The following is a 25,088-nucleotide window of genomic DNA, read 5'->3' as shown; positions in this document are numbered from 1 at the left end:
CAAAACAGTCTAAAGTTATCCACTGAGAATTGAACCCAGAGCCTCCAACTGTTAAACCAGTCGTCTATCCCTCTGAGCTAACGATCTGGAGACACATGGGTTCTCCTCCTTGAAGATTTTTAAGTCCCTCTTTTGGACAGAGATTCTCAAAAGTCAGTCGTTAAGGTGTCCTTGTAGGAGGAATTAATTGAAGGCCGCAGTTCAGAGGGCTAGCTCTTGGCTTTTAAGATATGGGATTAAACTTAACTGATCTATCAACATCATCATTAAGAGGATGTTTTCAGTTTTGACTTGTCCTGAGGGGGACATGAATACCAGTATTAAATTCGATGGCAGTCCATGCAGGAGATGGAAATATACAGAGTATTCATTTAAATGGAAGACAAATATATCATAGTTACCCCATTAAAACTGTAGTAACTAACTATATTAATTACTTCATTAAACTGGGGAATAAAGCTAAAAGAAAGACCAGTATTAGACAAAAGAAAACATTCCTGCACAGCAATATTAATCACCAGTATTTTGATAAGTACTTGTAATTTAATTTTATATTATTTTTTATTTATATTTATTTTGTAATTTCATCATGTAATGGAGTTCCATATAAAGAGTTAATCCCCACCACTATGTATAAACATAATAAATAAAATTATGTAAATGTAAAAGAATATAAATGCATGAATACATAAATACATTTATTTTGTTTCCAGCATGAATATATTTTTTTTAACAATTTATATATGAATTTAATTAGATTTTAACTTTTTATTTGTACAGTATCTCACATAAGTGAGTACACCCCTCCCATTTTTGCAAATATTTCATTGTATCTTGTCATGGGACAACACTATAGAAAGGACACTTTGATATAACTTAAAGTAGTCAGTGTACAGCTTGTATAGTAGTATAGATTTACCTTCCTCTATATTATTATTATTAATTATGCATTTATAATTTTTCAGCATGTATTTATGTTCAATTATATTTTTAAAAGTATTTTTTAAGTCCTCTTTACATTAATATTTATTTTATGCTACACGCACCTGGACCTGTTGTTTAAATATTTATATATTTATATAAATATTATATTATTTTTAAAATTGTGAGAATTGTTTGTTGGAATTTAATTTAATTTGTAATTATACATTTAACTTTTGATGCTTTGATGTTGCCATGATTCTCTACAAGTAGGGTTACAAGTTAAATTGGACCTTTTAGTGCAATCAGTTAATAGTTCCTTCATTCTACCACCAGGTGGCGACATCTGTGATTATCACAGCTTGTTGCAGACTAATTGGAGCAGGTTAATTCCAGTTTGCATGACTCAATGAGAAGTTAAACAGCTTTGTATGTTTAAATTTGTTTACTGCTTATTGTTCTAAGTTTCAGTTTTGTCGTCAACATAACAGAGGAAAGTGTCATTTTTAATTCAACATTTTATTAAAATGTTTCACTCATTCAGTCCATCACAGTAACAAAAGGGTTCAGGATTCTGTGAAATGTGCCATGGTGACAATCATTTAAAAACACAAGTCAAATATTACAAACAAAGAGTGCTACATTATGCCATGTATAACTGTGAAATCTCCCAATTTAACAGTTTTCCCCTAAATCCAGAAGATCCAATGTAAAAGGAAGTGCAAACATTAGGAAACAGAACATAAAAATATTAGAGATTTATACAAAGTGCAACAAGAACAGATCCCTTACAGGGCGTTGAACCATTTTAAAGTGTTAGTATGCAGAGTTTAGTGACGCCATGGTGAGACAATTTTGTAAACACATTCAGACATTTTTCCTTTTGGTCACATTTAAATTCAATAATATTGCATCAATATATATATATTTATAATTAGCACACTTAATAGTTAGCTTTGTACACGAATACATACTTTAATGTAAAAATTAGACCAAATGTGCCCAAACCAACAGGGACTGATTCACTTTTAGCAGCATCATTGGCGCTTGTTGCCAGAGGGAAAACACCTGATTAGTTAGAAATTTTATTGAAAATAAATATATAAATACATACAGTATTCTGAGGCTCATAAAAACTGGCAGCCCTCTTTAGCAGGTTAGTATTACTGGTACCCTACAGCCAGTGTGTTTATTGCACAAGAGCGACAGGGAAAGACTCCCCCTTGGCACGGACCGAACTCAGAGTGTCAAGCTGCCGGTAAAATGAAACCAGACATGCACGCACTCAAAAAAAATAACCCGCCTTCCCCGAAGAAATTCTGCATAGAACTGAATGGATGAGTTCAGCTGTGGCCCTTTTGGATTCTATGCAGGATTTATGCAGATTTAGTTTTTGGTCAAACCCGTTCAAATGTCCCCAGGGAAAACGTTTATGCTGAGGTGTAGTGAGTCGCCCCAGCCAGCGGGGTTTCCACTACTGCACCAGTTCATCCAATCATCAGTAGCAGCCGTCTCTCCAGGTGCTGTCACGAAGGGCACTGAGGGTGGACAAGCTCTTTGGAGGAGTCAGTAAACTGTGGGAAAGAATTTAAACACAAACAGGATGTTTTAATCCAGCAATTAAGTGTTGTGTAGTCAACTAGAATTTAGAATTATCTGATCAAAAGCCTCCCCTTCTCTCATGATGTTAAATCACATGACCAGCTTCGAGTCCAAATGGAGTTTGTGCCAAATTTGAGGAAATTCCCTCAAGGCCTTCTTGAGATATCGCGCTCACAGGAATGATACAGAGGTGAGGCCACAGTGACCTTTACCTTAAAACACCAAAATATAATTGTTCATTCTGGAGTCCACAAGGATGTTTGTGCCAAATTTGAGGAAATAAAGGCCTTCTTGAGATATCGCGTTTACAAGAATGATACTAAGGCAAGGCCACAGTAATGTTGACTTTTGACCACCAAACTCTAATTAGTTTATCATGAGGTCCAAGTGGACGTTTGTGCCAAATTTGAAGATACTCCCTCAAGGCCTTCTTAAAATAAAGTGTTCACGTGAATGAGATGGGCACAAGGTCACAGCGACCTTTGCCATTGACCACCAATTATTATTTATATTAATATTTGAAGGAATTCTTTCAGGGCCTTCTTAAGATATCGTATTGATGACAATAAAAAACAGATGCAAGGCCACAGTGATCTTGACTTTTGAGTACGAAAGTATAATAAGTCCATGTGAACATTTGTGCCAAATTTGAGGAAATTCACTTAAAGCATTAACAAGAATGAGTAATGAACTCAAAATCATGATGCCTCCAGCTATATCATAAATAAATAAAGGCATAATAAAAGACTTTACCTTCGTGCAGGTTGGGCCACCTTGCTGCGGGGGGTGGAGCTTGGGGTCCCAACAAACGAGGCGGGGCGAGGCAGGCCGCTGCGGGGTGTGTTTGGAGTGGAAGTGGGTGTCGCCCCTCCACCTGGAGGTTTACTGAGCATAGGGATGCCACTGCTGACCACACTGTTAGCCCCGCTGCTGATGTTCAGACACTGGAGGCTGGTGGAGGTCGGCATGGAGGATGAGCCCTTGATGGTGGGACTGACGTAGGCGGTGGCCTTGATTGGCTGCCGTGACAACGAGGAGAAGTTCCCGACGCTCTGGACCCTGTTCTGTAGCTGGCCTGGGGAGGGGACTGAAGATGGGTGGGGATATCAGACAAAATAGATCCTTCTGTATTAGGTCATCATAAACTTGAAAGGGATACTTCACCTCCCAACTAACTATTATATATCAATTACTCATCCTGTGTTATATTGAAATCTAGAGGACAGTTTTGTTTTCTTTGCATGCCTCCTCTGAACCACAATGGAGGAAATTCCTCATGAACTGAAGTCATAGGGGTCCATGTTTAACGACAGTAAAACTGTATCAAAATATCCGTTTACAAACACACAACTTGTGCAGTGCAATCCAAGTGTCATTTATCCACTCGTATGCTCAGTACTTCCCAAACAGACAGCTCTTTCGGACAGGGACTTCAACTGAAAGCAAAACTTATCTTTGCTCTCTTCAAAGCCAGACTCCATTGTCAAAAACAGTCATTTTACCTAGCTGAAAATGGGAGCTGTTGGTCTACTGCTACTACTACTACCAAAGTCACACAATAACACAAACAAACTAAATGATTGAGGCAGCAGTAGACCTGCAGCTCCTGTGTTCAGCAAGTTAATTACACTTTATCAATGGAGTCTGGCTTTGCAGAGAGCATCAATAAGTTTAATTTTTTTTTTGTTCAATTCCCTGTCGGTACTGGGAATTGAATGAAAAAAAGATTACAGGACAAGTCGATGAAGATACATATGTAACATTAATATTTATATATCTATTGTTTTGTAAGGCAAAGGCAATTGGTATTACATATATCTTAAATTTGGACTGGTTTATACTTCTAAGTCATGGATAATTGGTAATTTATATCATAGACTGAGATAGGTTTTTGTATGATAGATAATTGGTACTTACTATCATATACATATACACAAGTTATCTTTGTGTAACAAAGTTAAAGGTAATGATATATTTAGAAAAGTCTTAGGTATAGGTTTATCTATAAAAGCTGTCTGTTTCATTTCACTTGATGACTGATTGAGGAGGGATAGGATTTAATAAGTTTATGCTTTCTCCCACAGCACAAATGATTGCTTTTCATTATGCTTTTCATGATTTGTAAATATCAATATATTTGTATGTACATGTCTTTTTTCTCTTATAAATATCAACATCAATAAATGAGCCTTGGGTTACACTGCATAGATTGTGTAACAGTTTGTAAACAGATTTTGTGATATAGTTTTGCTGTGGTTAAACATGGACCCCTATGACTTCAATTCATCAAGAATTCTCTCTGATTTTTGGATTCTTCATTCACTGTGGAGGCTTGTGAGAAAAACAAAGTTTTCTTTACAAATTCAACGAAACACTGATTGACTAATCAATATACAAATTATCATTTCGGGGTTGGAGTATGCCTTTAATAAAAAAAAAAATCAAATAAGAGAATCTGTGTCTTACTGGAGGACTGCAGTCGAGCCAGCCCACTGGACGAATCAAAACTCTGGCTGTTACGAAGCAAAGAAGGGGAAGCACTAGGATTGGTTGGAATGGGCACACTGGGCATGCTGGGAGTTCTTACAAGGTTAGGCATGCTCCTCCGCAGCTTATCTGCCAGAGACGGACACACAAATAAATGAGGTTAAAGGTGCACCAGAGCAGATTAAACATAGAAATAGACCTAGCCTAAAAGCCTACAGTCTCAACACATGTTATTCCAACAAACCAGTGTGTAGTGTGAGCTGTTGGTCATACCTGTTCCTTTATTCTGACTCCATCTCTTAAGACGGCACATAAAGCTGGCCGTGAGAACAGTTTCCAGCCCCCTCAGTCAGATATACACTCCTAACCCTAATCCCATCAAACTCTCCTTTTCGTCTCCGCCTCGGAACGGAAACGCACGCCAGTCTGAGGGCTTTAAGAGTGGTTGTACAAGAGGCTTAGACAAAGTTATTATTAAGTGGTAAGGACATCAGCGCTGGTCATTCCGAGGCACCGACGCTTGATTAGAGGGCGAAGGCGGGATCCATTTAAGTGAGAAATATTATGAGAAAGAACATTTACAAGTAACGCATTAATAATTGTAATGAGACTGTGTTTAGTCACAGAAAAGACCCGTTAGTATTCAACATAAAAAAATTTAATTTGTGCAAGGTTTGGATACATGAATTTGTTTTTGGATTTAGTAAAAAATAATGTGGACTTACTCTCATACTCAGCTGGACACCATGATGAAGTTTCCCCAAAACAATACACGTACACATATATACAAATACACACAAATATTTCACGTACAAAACATATAAACAAAAGAGATTACTGATTAGTACGGGTGACAGTTTCATTCAAATTTACTCCCTTTTTATCACGTAAAAATTAAATAAAGACTCAGAAGACTCTTCTGAGTTGTATTATGGGAAGTGAAGGATCTATGGTTTATGGATATCTCAGCCACTGTAATTCTGACCACTGCTTGTTTTTTATCTGTCTTTTGCGAGTCCATGAACTGTATGGAAGTGCAATACTAAAATGAAGTCATTTTGGGCTTATTATCAACATTTTCCACCATCTTCTGACATTTTATAGAGCCAACAACTCAACTCAAACAGTGGAAAGATTAATCCACAATGAAAATAATAGCTAATTGCAGCCTAAGATCTATAAAAGAAACTTGCTCATTTGGAGTCGCATTTCTTGCCACCATGCAAGCCCAGTATCCTCTCTCTTTTAGCTCTGTTTTGGTCTCCACCATCTCATGAGGGAAATATCTGGCTCTTCTGCTGCTAAATGCTCCACCGGCTAGTCGCTAATATCTGTTGTCTGCCATTAGGTGCTGGGCAGGTAGTGTACACAGTGACTTTTCTCACCTGATCCTGGTCTGAAGCCCTGCTGCTCGACTGCGCAGAGGCTGCCCAGTCCAAGCCCCTGCGGCTGGGCTTGGAGCTGCGGTTGAAAGGCGAAGCCAGCGGAAGGGTAAGGTGGGGTGGAGGGGGTGGAAGGTGGGGTGGACAGAGAGCTGGTGCTTCTTCGCCAGTCTCGGATGCTGGAGAAAGTGTGGGAGTGGGGCAGGCGGGTGAGGCGTGGCTGCGGCGGGGGCAGGAGGCCGTAGTCTTCGTCGTCCTCCTCGTCTTCCTCCTCCAGGTCGGGGCCGGCGCTGAGCTGGCTGAGCTGGAACGTGAAGCTCTGACTGCGGCGGTTGGCCAGGACGGACGACGTGCTGGCGTAGTCCTGTCTTAGACCTGGGGGAGCGAGATATGAGGACCAGCGTGCAAAAACACACACACACACACACACACACACACACACAAACACAGACACACAGACACACACAGACACACACAAAGGGTGGGACAAACACACACGGACACAGTCATCACCTCCTGGGGTTAATGAAGCTGAAGTAGCGATGAGCTCTGAGATCTGGTGCCATATGTTAAAATATTAGATAGGAGGGAACAATAGGGACAGATGGACAGCAGAAGAAGTCAGTTGGCACAAAATGACAGACACAACTAGACATAACAGCCGAAATTAACACAATCACTTTTCACAATAATTCTGAAGTTTGGACTAGATTTTACTTGAAATGTATGTTTAAAGGACAACTTAAGTATTTTTCAACCTCGACCCTATTTTTTCGTGTTTTTGTGTCCAAGTGACTATTTAGACAACAATTCTTGAAACTAGTACAGTACTGAGAGCGCTACAGCCAGCAGCAACTGAACAGGCTGCAATGTAACCACTTGGGGCAATTGCTCACTGTCAATTTACGTCCATTAAAAGTGTTTGTTTTTGCAGATTATTGTCGTAAGTGTCTGACAACATTATGAAAAGGATCCATACTGAGACAGAGTAAGATCCAGCCCCAAAATTGCTATCATCAAACCCACCAGACTCTGTTTAAAACATGAGTAATTTTGTCATCATGACACACTTCATTCAAAGTGGACAGTAAGAAAATAAAAACACACAAAAACCATCTTGGTTCATCTTTTTTACAGCTCCAACAATCACCAACTCTGGTTTGGTTGAAATTAACCCTTTATTCACCCAGTTAGATGTGAAAACATGCTGGCTCTATACACATTAAAATTACTACTTATTTAAATGGAGTCTGGTGGATTGATTCCAAAGGTGAGATACTTAAAGTGTTTGGTGGAAACAGGACTTTAGATTTAAAAAAAGATGGGAAAACAGGGTCCACGTTGAAAAACAGTTTCCGTTCCAGATGAACTCTTTGTAGGACTGATACACAACAACATTTAGCAGCGCTGGGTTTGATGAGTTTGGCTTGTTTTTTTTTTGCAATGAACAGTTAGATTGTTTTACGAACACATTTTTGTAGGTTCTTTTTTCACACACATCCAATCACTACAGTGGATTTTGGGCCCTCATGAGACCAGATAGTTCAGAGTAAACTTTCAATCAAATAAGCCTAAGAAATGTATGCAAATTAAAAATATATAAGTTAAACTATGCAAAAAAATGACATTTTATTAAACAGGTAAATATGTAAGATTTTCCTGATGTGTCTAGTATTTCTTATTTATCTGCTTTCTAAATAATAAACCTCACTGATCTGAATCTTGATAGCCTTGCAAGCATCGGAATAATCTTGTTTCTTTATGATGAACTGCACTGAATAATGTTATAAGTTAATACCTGTGTGCAAGTCCAAATTTCTGCTCAGTTCAATCCTAAATTCACTCCACAGCCCTCCAGTTTGGGAACCACTGGCCTTAAATAAAGAACAATACAGCCAGCGTGCAGTAGGATAACTTCCCTGTAATTTGCAGTTTTAATTACACACTGTTTCTCAGATCAAGCGACAGAAATGCTCTCATTAGGGCTGTTAAATCTCAACAGCAGAGTCAAACTGCTGCCTGTTTTCCTGCTTAGTGTTGCATGTGTCTGTGTGAATCAGTAACTTACTCTCCTCCTGCAGTCGGGCCATAACCTGGACGTCGGTGAGGTCCTGCAGTTTGTATCCCAAAGTGATGGAGTCGTCCTCCACCTCGGAGGAACCAAGGTCGCTGTCCATGGATGACTGTGGGCTGAGGGTGGAGCGCCGGAGGCTGCGGGCTTCAAAGAAAAATAAAACCTCAGTTCTCCTCATCTCACCTTCACAGCTCTTTTCTGACAGAGTTAAACTAACGAGACGCTCGCCGCAGCTCGACCACACTCAGTTTTGGTAGCTCGGTAATGAGAAAAGCCCTTGAGTCTTCTGAGTGTCCTCTGCATAAAGATGAAGGAGCCAAACTAATGGAGGCTCTGAGATTTAGAGTCTATTAAGCACCAGTGAGGCAGAAATATTATCAGAGAGGTTACACCAACCTCTCCCTGGTTAATGATATTCCAGATATCTGCGCTCTGTGGCTGCTCTCTTCAATAATCCGTCCCATCATTGCTGTTATTCTAATTACTCTTGTTACAGTTTGCTCTTATGAGGTGACTCAGGCCAAGTTTTCTGCATCTTTATTAGTTTTTTTGAGTCATGTTCACCCACATTTTACATATTTTCTCATTCACCTCTAATGGTGGTTCACTTGAACTGCTGAAATAGTCCCTGCAGTATTAAAACTGTTTACCGAGCGCGCTTTGGATTACTCTCAGTCATCTGGGCTTCGTTTCTGGAAACACATGTTGCTGCTGAATTGTTTTTAAGTGGAAACGGACAACTTATCTGGTGTTTTTGTTGGCGCTGCTGTTGCAAAGACAATCCAGATTAATTCAGATTGAGACACTAAATCAGCACTCCACTTCCTGAAAACAAATTACAAGCCATTTTTTTTTATAAGTGATGTAGTCTAATTTGAATACTTTTGGATTACTTCAGACATTCAAACATTGAAATACACCATATACAAAAACAATGGAAGCAGCCACAAAAAGTTCCACAAATACAAAAACTGACTGCTTGAATCTTCCACTTTACTCAACGGCACTTCCCCCCCCCGCCACAAATTAGAGCACTTGTCTAAGAATATATGTACATCCAGCACACTTTTCATGAGCTAAAAGAGCGGTGTGTAGGATTTAGAGGCATGTAGCAGTGAGGACAACTTCTCCTATGTGCCAAGTGTGATCTCCCAGTTAAAATTGTCACTGATCATTGTTCAGGATGTTTTTACCCGGAGTCGAATTATCAGCAGACGTCTCTTCCTCCTCAAAACAAATGGACCAGGTGAACTTAAGATCCATATGTTCATGAGGGTTAAAATTATAATATTGTAATATTATTGTATAGTGGGGCCTCTCGAGATTCCAACCTCTAGTAATCCATTACTACCCAAGCCCTTTTTTTCAGCCTGAGGTTTGTGTCATTGTTATTGATTTGGCACAACATGCAATCACCTCATGTTTGACTACAAGCTAGAGGTCATGGGCCCGTCCCAATACCCCATGACCCTACCCCTAGATTTGTGCGTTCCCGTGAGGGGTAGGGGTGTCCCAATTCCTTTTCGCATGTAGGGGTAGGGGGCATAACGAGGGGTAGTGGGTATAAAACTAGCCCTTCGGAGCAAGGGATTTCAGATGCTGACTTGCCAGCGAGGGGTTGACATTGCCATGGCTACCACCGAGCAAAAGACAGGGAAAAAAAGTTCATACATGTACGTATAATTTCGCAAATAAACATGGAACTTTTGTAAAACCGTTTTCAAATAACTGTATTTGTGAGAATGGTATAACAATTTTTATTGCTATTCACGATGTCTAGATTGGAGTTGACAGAAAGCTAGCCAGCTAGCTAACGTTACCGTCGTCAGGTTGCTTGTTAGCTAGCTAGCTAGCTTGCACTATCTGGCGTCTGTCATCTGTCCTGTTCTGCAAAATTGTCGGATTTTTCACATTACGATAACACGCCAGCTAACATAACTATGCTGCCTCGGAAGTCCCCTGTCGTACATATCTTATTACTCTAATGGTATGTTAGTAGCAAGCATAATATTAGCTCCATTGTAGATGCCGGTTGGAAATGTAGATGGCTCGCGGCTTCCTGTTTAAAATAGTTACATATGTATGAACGTAACTGACGCGGTGCCGTAGTGAGTGATGTCCCAATTCCTATGGAAAGATTTGAACCCCAACCGCCCCGTGTTGCTTCATTTTGAGGGCCAAGGGGTAGTGGGCAAGGGCTAGGGGTAGGGCCAAGGGCTAAGGGGTAGTGGACAAGGGGAGTATTGGGATTGGGCCCATGAAACCACCAGGATCAGTTTGGACTACTATCTGAAGAGGACAGTGGCAGGAGCTAGGAGGGTGTAAGCAGGAGCAGGGGAGGGAAGTGGGGTGTAAGCTGAGCTAAAGGCTATGCAGCACAAACTACTAGTCCCGACCATCCTTGCAAACTCACTGTATTTGTGTGTTTTTTGCATCAAGTTTCATATCGAGCCAGTTTCGTTTAACATTTTGAATGGACAACAGAGGACACAGAGTTAATGGCACCAATTACCTCCTTTCGGGCTTCTGATTTACCTGTCCCTGTCACACCACTGCTAATGGAAGAAAATAAAATGTTTTTTCTCAACCTTACTTCACCTAAATTAACTTCAGGCTCAGAAAAGTTTTCTCTCTCTTTCTTTGTTTGCTCCATGTTCGCTGGTTGACAGGATGCACCTAACCTATCCATAGTAATTATCATCTCCCTATATGGTGGTCACTGGCTATTCATGGGCGGGATGTATGCCAACTGCTGACTAAGGGGAGCATGCTGTGAATTTACAATTGACTGGCAATCACGAACATACATGCCTACGATCAAATCCCAGTTTCCCACGGGGTTCATGAATCTGGTGTGGATTTTTAGTACTAAGTGTTTTTATGTGCAAACCTCCTCACAGATTTACTATCATCTCATGAATGAGACTCAGTGTCTTTCCAACACGATGGACAAGCTAAGATTGAAGGTAACACCGCAGCATGAACTGTGGCATCCTGATTCAGAGTCGAGCCTCCATTTTCCTGGGAGACCATACCCGATGGCTGACAGAACTCTCAGAAATTCTGACTGACCAACACTTATATGATTGAGTAACTGAAATTGTGCATGTTTTTAAAAAAAATACCCCGTACAGACTTTGGTTGATGGAATTGGAATTTAAAACCATCGTTATGGCCCTGGATAACATAATATGATACTGGTGACATACAAATGGGGCAGATAGATGAAAATGAGTTTAATATTTGGAACAATATATCTAAAAAGAACTAAAATAGAAAGCTAATAGAGCAGGCCATGACTTTTTAATGCTGTTTGGACGAGCAGCGTCATGGAATTAAGCCTTGGGCTACAAAGCCACCCGTGCGCCCCTGTGGCAGTCACTACACAAACACTGAGCAGCCTCTCTTGTTCCCTGCAGCTTTACCCTCTGCCGTGTCTGAACATTATTTCTTTCCATCACGAATAATGCACAAAAGGCTGCGGCACAGTTTGATTTCTGCGACTGAAGCGTAGCTCGAAGCTGCAGTGGAAATATATTCGCTTACTCCCACCACTTCCATGAGAACGCAGTTGGAAGTAGTATCTAAAAAGCTTGTGGCTGACCCAGTTCTATACTGAGCATCTTCACCTGCGCATTATTATTCTGATGACTGTGAGTATTCAGTTTGATGTTCTGCTCCATACCAGGCAGCAGGAAGTGAGATGTGCATAAAAAGCAGTGGAAGAAGCAGAGCTGAGGCTTACTGCGGCTGGCGGGGAGGAACGTGGGAGTCCTCTCAGCTACAGGGGAGAGATCCTTCCCTACAGGACTCAGCGTCCGATGGAGGACCGGGTGGAGTGGGGAGGAGAGGGATGGAGCTGAGGGAGGGAGGGAGGGAGGGAGGAGAGAGAAGTCTGTCAGAGCTGCTCAAGAGGTAAAAAGTTTGGAGTTTGATGTAACAGTCCTGAGTTACCATGTCTTTCAGGCAGCTGGGGGGTGGAGCAGGTTTTGGCTGATGGGGAAGCACTGATGGGTGACACTCCGGCCACTCGACTCAGAGGAGGGCCGGGGGAGGAGGTGGGAGAGGGGCTGGACAGGGAGCTACGCCACCTGGAGACTGAGGAAGGGGTGGAGAAACAAGGAGAAGAAATATCAATAACAAAACCAGATCAGAAAAGCTTTAATACATCAGTATTTCATATTAAATAAGGGGACCTACAATTTTGAAAAAAGGCAGAATGTGACTTGTGATATTGGGCTTTCTAAATAAAACTGAATTGAACAGATTTAGTCTTTCACAAATAAAATGCAGACTTTCTTCAGCTCCTGATGATGCTTTTAAAATGCAAAATTAAAGTCACAGCAACGGGGATATCCAAATACTTCCATAGGTGCCCAGTGCAAAGTGTATTCTTACTCGTACATAACTAACTTGATATGAACAATAGACCCTCCAAAATAACTTAACTATCAACTCATCTATTTAGTCCAGCTTTTATGTGTTGTTGCATAATTTCATTGTTTAATTATTAATTTATGGTTTGATTATCCATCCATCCACTTCCACAACCGCTTGTCCTCTTGAGGGTCGCGGGGGGACTGGAGCCTATCCCAGCTGACATTGGGTGAGAGGCAGGGTACACCCTGGACAGGTCGCCAGACTATCGCAGGGCTGACACGTAGAGACAGACAACCATTTATACTCACATTCACACCTGCGGACAATTTAGAGTCACCAGTTAACCTGCATGTCTTTAGACTGTGGGAGGAAACCGGAGTACCTGGAGAGAACATGCAAACTCCACACAGGAGGACTCCCTCCTGGGACTGAACCAGGAACCCTCTTGCTGTGAGGTGACAATGCTAACCACCACACCACCGTGCTGCCCTTTAATTATTCAATCATTATTTATTTACTCAATTTTTTATTAACATTTTAGTATGTTTTTTCTGCAAGTATTTCAGTGCTAGAAAGATGGTCTTCTCATAAAAATGGGCTGTCAGTGCAGGAGAAAGACAAAGAAGGGCTATAGCATTTGGTATGCTCAAGATGCCAGAATGCACTGTGTCGCACCAAACTAATAAACACTCCTGCTGATGGGTAATGAAACACGAACATGTTACATTAAAACATGACAGCCGACTGGCAACCAACGATCTTGTATAACAGTTAAACAGTGAGCTAAAATATGTTTCTGAAAACATTTGAAGTGAAAAATATGCGACTCAGTTACAGATTCTTGGTTTATATCTGATCAGAGCTGCTTAGTTTTACCATTTAATCTCAGTTTTTTTCAACCCCCGTTTTTACTGCGCAGGAAACAGTGTGGTGCCAACTAGGGCTGAGTGTCGCCACTAATGTCTTAAATCGATTCAATTTCGACCCACAAGGTCCCAATTTTATATGACAGGATCCGATTGGGGATATTTTGCCTACAATACATATTTTTTCTGGTATATGAAAGAGATTCTCAAAGAGCTAAATGTTGTTTCTAGAGCAGCAATAGTAATATAACAGCAAAGTCAGAATATAAACTCAATATCTCACTGGAGACAAATCTAAAATGTCAGTACAATTAGTCATATTCCTAACATCACAATACTGAGGGAAGCTTAGAAAGTACAGGCTATAAAGAATAGAAAGAAGCTGTATGAAAAGATTGATCTCTGGTTCTGAGCTGATATCAGGTCATTCAAATGAAGATCAGTTTGAATTGGATTAATCAACACACCAACATAAACTTGGTTTATATCGATCAGTCCTACCGACTTTGAGAGACGGAGAGAAAGAGACAGAGGGATGGCTCTGTCTCTGCTTCTTCTAGGGGGCATAGGCACTGGTTAGGAAGGAGAGCTGACCACTTTTCATTTACACATACTATTCACATTGTTTTGATACAGAGCTGGTGGAAATTCTCCGAAGCATCCCTTGCAGTTATCGTAGCTTTGCTGAATTACAGCTATTCTTCAAACTGATTGCAAATGTAACAACTAGCGTTACTCCATCTCATGGCATTGCAGTAAGGCTTAATGCTGACTCAAACTTAAATCTCATCTCAAAAGCTAAAATGTTGGTGGGTTTTTTTGGATCTATGAAGAGAACTGGATACAGCATTGGAGGCGGAGCCCACAATCATTTTGCGGTGGTTGTGACACTCAAAGTGTATCCACTGATTTACAGACGTCTCTTTCCTTTTTGTAAGTCAATGGGAAAGTGTCTTTTTAGACCACAGGGCATCATGTGACAGACCCTGCAAATTGCAGTACCAATGTTTGGAAATACAAAAATAGGCTTCCCGTGGTCTGGCTTGCTCCACATTTAGTGATTTTAACATACTTTTGTCACTTGTAAAGCACTTTGATGTTTATTGTTTCAAAGGCGCCATATAAATAAAATTTGACTGATTGACAACCCAAACTGGTTCAAACAGCAACAACGCAGACACAGAAACACAGAGCCATGTTTGCAGAGAGGGCAGTGCTGTGTAGCCGTTACCTCACCATCACTGTGAGACTGTCACCAACCGCTCTATTCAACAGCTTCACACGTGCTCAGCACAAAGGAACAAAGCTGTATTCAACACAACAGAGCTGCTCACACACTGCAGCTGTACCTGGTGCTGACTGTCTCTCACACACACACACACACACACACACACACACACACACACACACACACACACACACACACACACACACACCTTGGTTACTATTCATAGATGAGGAGGAGAAACTCGGGCTGATCTGAAGCACCTGTGATGATGTAAACATCTTGGGAATAAAGGTGCATAAAAAAAAGTGCAGCTCTTATTAAAGTGTGTGTGTTACTGAAGACGCAGGAAGAGGATTTCTCTCTGTTATGTGTCAGTGAGATTATTAGCCACACAAAGCTACGGAGAAGAAGGGGTGCATTCCTTTCATGTAAACCGTTTCCATGGCAACAGCTCCCTCTCGTTTTTCACTGTACTCAAACCCAAGGCGGAGAGAGACAGCAGGGGCCAAGCTGGTGGGAGGATTCCTCCGCGCGGCGCTTACTGTGATGCACAGGACAGTCGGCGTGTGGAGGGGTCGCTGCAGCGCCTCTGATGCAACACGCTGCACGGCTGGTGCAACTTCAGAGGACGGAGCAGAGTCAGAGGGTCCAACACTGTGACCCAAATATCAAAGCTAGCCAAAAGTATGTGTAAATAGGCCTGTCACTATAAGCTTTTTTATTGGACGATATATTTTCCAAGAAATAATCGTGATATGATATTATTCTCATTTTGAGACCATTTCATGCCACTGATAAATGACAATTAATAGAAAAATAATGCAAGTAGACCCTTTCAAACAGCATTAAAGTTAGAATTCTTAAGAATAATTCTTAAACAACCAATGCCAACAACTGGTTGGTGGAGCATTTAGCTGAGAAGAGTCTGATATTTCTCTCAGGAAATGGCGGAGACCAAGACTTTCAGGATGAAATGCAAGCCAGACTTTATCACCAAACATCAGTGTTGGACCTCACTAATGCTCTTGGGGCTGAACGGGAGTAAATCCCTGCAGCCAGGTTTCCAAAATCTGTTGGAAAGTCCCAGAAGAGTAGAGGCTGTGTATAGCAACAGATTAAATGCTTCCAGCTGGGTGTTTCCTGAGGAGCACCTGATGTTTTCAGCTGAAAAAAACTAGGGATGCATGATAATATCAGCATGTCATCAGCATGGGCCAATGTTGGCGTAAAATCAGAATCGGCCAACATGCTTTTTCTTAATTTGCACAATAAGTGAATACTACATACATTGAAATGCGTAGTATTTCATGTCCCCATCTGTTGGTAGGCCATCACAATAAGAGCATACATGCAGAGATATCTTTCCCTTCTTCCATAAATATCAGTCCATGGTTAAAATGGAGAGGTTAATCATTTTAGTGCAAGAATGCCCAGACCTTTACAACCTGTCCCACGGACAGTATCTTAGGTCTAATACATGCTTACAAAACAAGGCCTGGAAGAAGATCAGCTCTGTACTCAGGATTTCTGGAAAGTAGGCTATGATACAGTGATGGTTCTGGCTGCTTGGCAACCTCAGACGCAACCTTGCCTCAACCGTATTAGAAGCACAAGAGTAGCACCCAGCGCCTGACCTTGCGTTTCCAGGCAGTTAAAGTCGCAGCATGTGTCCCGGCCCTGAGTGGATGTAAACTGATGGTGCATGTTTGCCCACAGGGATTAAACAGCTGCCTGTTTGTCTCCCAATACTGGGCCAATTTAAAATTGTCTTCAGTGGTCACTTAGACACAAAAACCAAAGTTGTCCTTTCATAAGTAAAACACCGGCTTTATTAGAGTGCCTTTAGTGCACCAGATAATATGCGATAACAACAGTAAATGTAGGAGCTTTAATATACTGACCACTGACAAAAGAGCAGTCCAGCAAAACTGCATTTCTTTGAAAATCCTCCAGATAATGACTTTATTTTGAAAGTGTGCTAAAGCCGCCTCGCACTAAGGCGCCCACGCAGGTGAGTCTCCTCTCATTAAAGCCTTCAGGGTGCTAAGCTGCCTGTTCAGCTGAGGCCGTGGGAGCTGTCGCCTCCGTTCACACTTCACACGCAGCCCTCTGCTCTGCCTCCACACACACACTCCGAAACCTACAAAGGGAATTATCGATCAGACGAGGGGTTCTCTAACAGACAAACATCTGGATTGACAAGAATCCCGATCTGCTTTTTCCAGGTCAGCTGTCGATAAGCTCAAACATGAAATCTATTTTTAAAAAGTTGATCCAGGCAAATGTGGTAACCATGACAACACTGAACGCACACCAAGAAACAGACTCAACACCGCTCTGACTCTTCAGACATCAGGCTGTTGATGTAACCTTGACAGCTGGTGTATTTTTACAGGAAGCTCAGCACTTCCTGCTCAAGTGTTCTCTTCTTCAGTGGTGCATGATATAATTAATCACGTCAGACATGCAGATCAGGTGACCCGGGCCTGATCTGCTTAATGTTCAAGGAGTGAACAGATTATAGTCTGTAAGGTCTACTGTCCTGCTGAGCCCCATTAGTCACAGTGAAGAGATGAAGGTGATCCAACTTCCGCCTGAAGAGAGGTACATTTAGATTTAATCACTTTCCATAAAGTTTCATACATTTTGACTATTTTCTAACAGATTATAATCAGCTAAATATAAAAGAGGTAGACTAATATGATACAAATATCAATAATAATACTTACATATGAACATTTCTGTATTTGAATTTTGTACAGTAATGTACGAATATCATTATGTTCATTATGATGAGCAGACACATAGACCTTATGAGACAAGCTCAAGTAAACCAACCAAACAATCAATCCTGACAATCTTGAGGCCATGACAAAAAAGTTTACCAGTTCATCATTTTTATTTGCTTCCACTCTCATCTCATTTAATCACTTTTCTCTGAACTCTTTATCAATTAAATTAATTCTGGTGCCAGACTGCCTCCCACACGCGTCAGCAAGAGCATCGAGCTATAAAGTCTAGACGAGAAACAATTCAACAGTTCTTCCTGGCAAAGACTTGTGCTGTGTGTGAGTCAGCAAGCAAATGTGTTAAAGCTGTGTACATCAGTTTAAAATAGCCCAAAGGAGAAAAGCATCCTGCAAACTAATCTGTTGTCTCAGCCCTGGGTTCAGTCTGCTGGCAAGTAAAGGGTATCTTATGGAAACATATGGAAAAGAAAAGGACAAGACTGAACGCAAAGTCATAAATAAGGAAAAAACAATAAAATAACCCCTAAAGAGCATCTAGAAATGAGACGAGGCCTTAAATTATTAAGATGAAGTGCAAAAAGAGGTTCTCAAACATAAAAAAACTCTCATGCAGATCTTCTTCCAGGAAAAGTGACAAATCTGAAATTAGTAACACTCCGAGACTAAACTCCAGCTGAACTCCAGGGGGACATTTCTCTCTCTCTCTCTCTCTCTCTCACACACACACACACACACACACACACACACACACACACACACACACACACACACACAGTACTGTACTCCTTAAAGTCAAAAAGATTATTCCATCTGCATTGCATTCTGGTCGATTGAGGCTAGCGTGTGCGATGCAGAAGCAGCTAGATGGGGCTGTTGAGAATCTTGGGGTGACACACCAAAACTAAAAGCCATAACAGGATGTCAGGAATTTCATTTTGCTCTTTGAAGTATAAAGGCTGGTTGAAAACTATGTCAACATGAGATTTAATGAATCGCATACTGATATTCGGGCTGGGCGATATGGACAAAAATTCACAAAAAAGTGGGCTACATGTTCAGTTGCAAGCTGATCCACGGCTGAAGTCCCCTGTTATTTTTGCTGCATGCGTTTTTCCACAGCAGGGCAGGTAAAAGAAGTTTACCTGTTGGAGGTGAGCTGATTGTAGAGGTGCAGTAAGAGCCTGTTGTCTGCAGCTCTTCGTAGCATCTCACTGTGGCTGATTTTACTCTTCCTCCCTGCCTTATTATTAGACTTATCTTTACTGAAGAAAACCCGCTAAACACATTTCATTTCCTATAGATTCTTCACAATAAAAGTCCCCTGATATTTTTTCTTTATTGTGAAGCAGCAAATTAAGGAAATGAGGTTTCAAGCAGCAACTTCTAATACGGCTAATCGCACTGTAGACTGATTCAGAGTCGCAGAGCTTGTAGGAGAAGTATTACAACTTCTCCTACAAGACTGACCCTGATTCTGTTATGTAAAGCAACTTAACCCTACTGATATTAATGGAGTTGTGTATCTCGCTTGAAAATATATCGATATAGCGTACATAGTTGTTACATCGCCCAGCCCTGACTGATATATCTTGGTTTCTTATTTTACAGTTAACAATCCTGTTTTCATGTGTTTTGTATTCGTATATGTTCATCATTAAATTGTTCTCCAAATAGGCTGATTGTCATTTCCTTAAAAAGAAGTATACAGCTTTAATTTGAAGGAGTATATTGATTGTAGGGAACAAGCCTATTCAAATTTAGCGAACACTCGTAAGTACACCTAGAACCCATTTTCATTCAGATATTGAGGTGAAAGTGCAAGGGGCCCCTTTGAGAATGGCCATGCCAGCTGCTCCCTCGCCAAAATTGTGCCTTAATTTGGAATTTAGCCCCCTGCTGGACAAGCTATGCCAACACGGCTGGTACCAATGGATGCTTCAGGTTATGTAGTTTCCCAAGACACCAATACCTTTGTGCTAGCTTAAAAAATGAGCCCAACACAGCCTCTTAAGACAGTAATGTCAGCCTCCAATTATTTTCAGTAGGGTGCTAGTAGAGAGGCCAGTTATTGTATGAGTGTGGCCATGGCCCTCCCTGACCCCTCCCTTGGGGGTGCCACTGGTGCTAAGTCGAGAGAGAAACCTCTTGTTCTTTAAATCCAATTGCTGTCACCAAATCCCAAAGTTAACCAACGTTACAGTTGTCATTGGTCAAAGGTCAGCTGCTGGAGAGACGACCATCTCCAAGCGTTTTAGACCAAATTTCGGTAAGGTCAGATCTGTATCTGTATCAGACTGGTTTTACTGGACGTCTCCCAGTGGGAAAGGGGCAAGCAGCGAATAATGGAATTTAGCATCCAGAGTCCAAATAAGAGGACGGTCTACAAACTTGAAACATTACCTGATAAGCTCCCTAAAATGAGACAGAATCCACCCAGAAATGGTTCAACAGGAAACCTGAAATGTATAATTCTAAACACAACTGTAGCACTCTGTACTCTGAACAGTTCGGTAACAAATCAAAAAGGTGTGATGTCACTCTCTTAGCTCGTGTCAGACACACAGCCATGTGATGATGCACAATAACTTCTAATTCAACAACCTCTCACAACAGTCTCCTGCACCATCGACTCTTTTGCAGTACAACACAACCCTCACCCCTCGGGGCCAATCGCAGTCATTTTCTTTCCACACACACAAACAGTCTGTCGTCTTGTACCTTGTTCCAGTCGGAGGGACAGCGATCTCCTGGCGGCCTCCACCTCTGATTTGGGAGAGTCCAGAGCCTGCCGGCACCACTGCAGAGGTGTGAGGGAGGCATCTGTGTACTCTCTGGCTTTTGATGGCACGTACAACCTGGAAAGAGACACAGGATTAAAATACAGAAAGACGAATACATCCAAATTGTAAAAGGATAATGTATTATTTATGAAAACTCAACACTAGAAATAAATAAGGTTATGTGAGAATAAGCACTCATTCATGAATGAGAGTCAACAGCTGTGAGCACCAGCAACAACGACCTACCACCACAAGAAAATTCGTTTGTCCAAAAACCAATGATATGTGGTCTAGAATGATATTACTCACGGCATCCATGTCAGAAACTCAACAAAAAAGGAAATAACTCATTGCTAAACATAAGTTCTTTTGTTTTACCCAAAATGTTCTTTCCATAGAATCACAATAGAAGAAGACTTTTTGAAAATGGAGCAATCACCAAGTAACAGGTGCTACTTCTGTGCAACTTTAGTACTGACAGCACCATGATTTACTTTTTGCATTATACAGTAGACATGTTATTTCTCCATGAAGTCCCTAACAGATCTTTTTTGTGTCACCAGCTCGTCTCCTCCTGAGTCACAACATCTCTCCTCCTGGATCGAGGTGATGCTAAGCTTTTCAGATATGAGGATGAGGAGCCGCTCGGTTCAAACGGAGTGGATAAGATTATTCTGACAGCCCCTGCACTCCTCCATGATTTTGCTCTGCGGGCAACACTGAGGGAGGGAGCTGAATTATTGATTAAAACCGTCGCTGACATCAGGTGAGACCTGAAGGGGACACACAAACACACCTTGGTGACTATTCCTAGACGTGAGGAGGGGACATGCCTGCGATGTAAATAAAAAATGAATGCAAATGTGCTGCAGTGCAGAATCAGCTTCAAAGATAACTTTAATCTCTCATGGTTCTACCATGCAGCCCCCCCTCACTGATATAAATGGGGTGGACAAAATATTAGAAACACCTCTCAGTGTAATGCAATACGATGTATTGCACAGTACTACAAATGGCAAGAAAGTTGAATCAACATCTCTATAATATAGTTAACACATTGTAGCTTCATAAATGTAAGCATTTATTGCAGGACTGTTGCTTCATATTTAGATTATAAACTGGCAACTGGACTCTAAATCTGAGCACATAAGCATATATGTACTTCCCTGTATTTTCACAGCATGTTAGCCAATGGACCAATTAGACTATTGACGAACCAGTAAATGCTCTTCTCCATGTATGGATTACTGGATGGACGTACCGAGCACAGGCCCAGGGGACCCTTGACACTTTGGCCCCTGGGCCTGTGCTCGGCCTTCACCTGCAAACTGTCAAATGTCAAATAACTGCATACTGACCAGGAGGAGACTCAAGATGACCACAAAGAGACACAAAACAACTACAGAGAGAGACAAAAAATGACTACAAAAGAGACACAGAATGAGCAAAGGAGACACAAAACAACTAGAAACAGACACTCAACAACCACAAGGAGACACAAAACAACCGCAAAGACACACAAAACACCTATGAAGAGATACAAGACAACCACAAGGTAACACAAAATGACTACAAAGAGAAACCATAAAACCACAAGACACAAAAAAAATTACAAAAAGACAATGATTACAAAGAGACACTAAACAAGCACAAAGAGACACACGACTACAATGACACACAAAGGAGCACAAGGAGACACAAACCAACAAGAAAAACATACAAAACAACCACAAGGAGACACAAAACTACAAAGACTACAAAAGACAAAGCAACTACAAAAAGACACAGAATGAGACACAAGATGACCACAAGAGCCACAAAACTATAAAGACGCAAAACAAGCACAAAGACACAAAATGATGCAAAGAGACACAAAACGACTACAAAAAGACAAAAAATTACTACAAAGAGACACTGAACAACCACAAGGAGACACAAAATGATTACAAAGACACAACACAAGCACAAGGAGACAAAAAACAACTACAAAGACACACAAAATGAGCACATGGAAACACAAACTGATAACAAAAAGACACAAGACAACTACAAGGTAACACAAAATAACTACAAGAGAAACCAAAAAAAAAACACAAGACACAAAAAATACAAAAAGACACAAAATGATTACAAAGAGACACTAAACAACCACCAAGAGACACAAAATTACAACAGAAAGACACAAAACGACTACAAAAAGACACCAAATTAGCACAAAGCAACTACAAAGAGACAGAATGACACAAGGAGACACAAAATGACACAAAGACAACACAAGCACGAGACACAAAACAACTACAGTAACACACAAAATGAGCCTAGGGAGACACAAACTGACAAAGAGACACAAGACAACTACAAGGTAACACACTAAACCACTACAAAGACACAAAATGACTACAAAGACAAAACACAAGCACAAGGAGAGACAAACTACAAAAAAGACACACAATGACTACAAAGAAACAAAATGAGCACAAAATGAGCGCAAGGAGATACAATCGACCTTAACAAGACATAAAATGACTAAAGAAAGACAATACGACCACAAAGAGACACAAAAAGACTACAAAAGGCACACATAATGTACACAAGAACACACAAACTGACTACAAAGAGGCACAAGACAACTACAAAGAGACACAAAACGACTTCAAGGAAACACAAAACTACAAAGAGACACAAACAAATACAAAAGACACAAAACGACTACAAAAAAAAGGCACACAAAATGAGCACAAGGAGACACAAAATGACTACAAAAAGACAAAAATGAACCAAAACAGACACAAAATTACCTCAAAGACCTATATGACATCAAAAAGACACAAACCCACATGGAGAGAAAAATAACCACAATAAGTCACCTAACAACTACAAGGAGATGCAAACATAGTCTGTGTGTTTTGCTCCTGTGTAGGAGTAGTGGTGGGGCCCTTTGCATATGTGTGCCCACTGCCCAGGGGCCCATCATCTCATAATCCAACCATGCTCTTCTCTATTTCCAATATTCATCATTAGTGTTACCACTATCATTACAGGTTGAATACACTGGAGTTTTTCAATGTTCGACTAGAGAAATAAGCATTTTGAAGACCTCACTTTGAGCTCTAATGAGACCTTACTGCCACTTCTAATAGCCAACTTATTGATTACCTGGAAAAGCTAATCAGTGGGCTACTAATGAAAACAGCTTCAGCACTATTACCCAACTAAAACTCTAGCTGTTGAAACTAGTGGTTTCCTGTTTTTTGCATGGGATGGTTGCAACATAAGGAGCAACATGTCAGTTCCTGATTTTGATTTAAAACCAGCTCACGTCTTTTTCGGTGGAAGAAGACAATAAAAATGAGAGTTTAGGGGGTTTTTCTGCAGGGTTGAGGTAGAATTTTAAGCAAAACGTGGACATTTTGGATGTGAAGCACTGTTAGGGTTTAAGGTTTGCAAGGCACTGATGCAAAAGCATCTATCAAAATGGCATTTATATGAATGTGTCTCATGCACAGAGGGAGAATGGCAGCCTGGTGCAGCCCTGATGACAGGCCTGATAACAAGTGGCATCTCCTCTCAGCTAATTTACTTCCAAGGTGTGTATCTTTGTCCTGCAGGAGGCTGGACGGGCCGGTTGCATCCAGACACAATGAGATAGCCTAATGAGGCGTAATTAGCAGGAGAAGCATCTAAACACCACACCTCTGCATGCACGAGTCAGGACTTACAGCTACTGCATAAAAGCAACAAATGGTTGAATATTAAAAGCAGTTACCATGTTTCATCAGACTCGTCTGAGCAGCTCAGAGAATCAAAATCCAAAAGTTCCAGCTCATCCAGAACCGACGGCTCGGAACCGTCCTCCGCCTCCCCCGCAGCGGCAGCGGCCGCCGCCGCTCCACCCCCGCCGGCGTGCGGGTGGAAATAGTCGAAAGGCTCCTCCGGGGGCACCAAGGACCCCAAGGACGACTGGCACAGCAGGGTGGGCAGCGGGCTGGGGAGGCAGTATCCCCCGGCGCTGCCGAGCACGCACGCCGAGGATGGAGGCAGCACATGCGGGCCGCCTGAGCAGCTACTCGCCCGGGTCCTCAGCTGCTCGTTCTGCCGCTCCAGCTTCCGGACCAGCTCCTGCAGCTTCTTCACCTCCAGCTCGGCGTTCAGGGTGTTGCTGTTGCAGTCCACCTCCGTCATTATCGCGTGGTTCAGCACGGCTGCCTCCATTGGAGCAGAAGACGTAAAATAAGGCTGTTGTAGAAATGGAGGACAGGTGCGGCCAAGCTGCTGCGGCTGCGGCGCTCCTGGCTCACCCGTCGCCCTCAGACTGATTTCTGTATTCCTGTAGCGGTAGTAATCTGTCTAGTACGCCTGTCTGGACGGTCACCCAATGGGAGACTACATGACTCCACCCCTTATCACACACACCCAGCCTCCGCCTCCTTCACCCACTACACTGATTACAGGTACAGCGCACCTGTCGCAGCAAATTACGGCCTGATATCTAAAATGTATCTTTAACTACAAACTTACACCTGTTGTGTTTGAGCCATAATTAATTTCATCATGTAAATATTATATGTTAAAGATACACTGCACAGACTATTTTTTCACAAAACAGTCAATATCCGTT

General features: G+C 41.5%; 1 protein-coding gene across 2 annotated transcripts; it reads right to left on the bottom strand.

Annotated features, from left to right (window-relative positions):
- Positions 1-1,424: 1,424 nt before the first annotated feature.
- LOC125884977 (SLAIN motif-containing protein 1-like) lies at positions 1,425-25,088 on the bottom strand. 2 transcript variants are annotated; one of them, XM_049570318.1, is made up of 10 exons: positions 24,237-25,088; positions 20,409-20,545; positions 12,421-12,564; positions 12,212-12,325; positions 8,461-8,610; positions 6,396-6,767; positions 5,736-5,747; positions 4,990-5,139; positions 3,277-3,610; positions 1,425-2,495 (listed from the first exon to the last, which is right to left on the bottom strand). In XM_049570318.1, exons 1-10 carry the CDS (start codon positions 24,680-24,682, stop codon positions 2,420-2,422), a joined length of 1,935 nt encoding a protein of 644 aa, XP_049426275.1. In that variant the 5' UTR covers positions 24,683-25,088; the 3' UTR covers positions 1,425-2,419. The 2 variants fall into 2 exon arrangements, with proteins under 2 accessions (XP_049426275.1, XP_049426276.1); XM_049570319.1 differs by lacking the exon at positions 5,736-5,747 and having other exon boundaries at positions 24,237-25,087.

This window comes from Epinephelus fuscoguttatus, linkage group LG24 (genome assembly GCF_011397635.1).
Source record: "Epinephelus fuscoguttatus linkage group LG24, E.fuscoguttatus.final_Chr_v1".
NCBI lineage: Eukaryota > Metazoa > Chordata > Actinopteri > Perciformes > Serranidae > Epinephelus > Epinephelus fuscoguttatus.
Note: the sequence above shows the minus strand (reverse complement) of the source record. Positions and strands in the feature narration are given on the sequence as shown.

Bases quoted from the DNA above. Each gene is read 5' to 3' on its own strand.
- LOC125884977 (XM_049570318.1), bottom strand. From the start codon at position 24,682: ATGGAGGCAGCCGTGCTGAACCACGCGATAATGACGGAGGTGGACTGC. The intron at 8,611-12,211 runs GTAAGCCTCAGC...TTTTCTTTGAAG, and splicing joins GTTCCTCCCCGCCAGCCGCA to CCCGCAGCCTCCGGCGCTCC. The intron at 6,768-8,460 runs GTAAGTTACTGA...TCGCTCCCCCAG, and splicing joins GGCCCGACTGCAGGAGGAGA to GTCTAAGACAGGACTACGCC.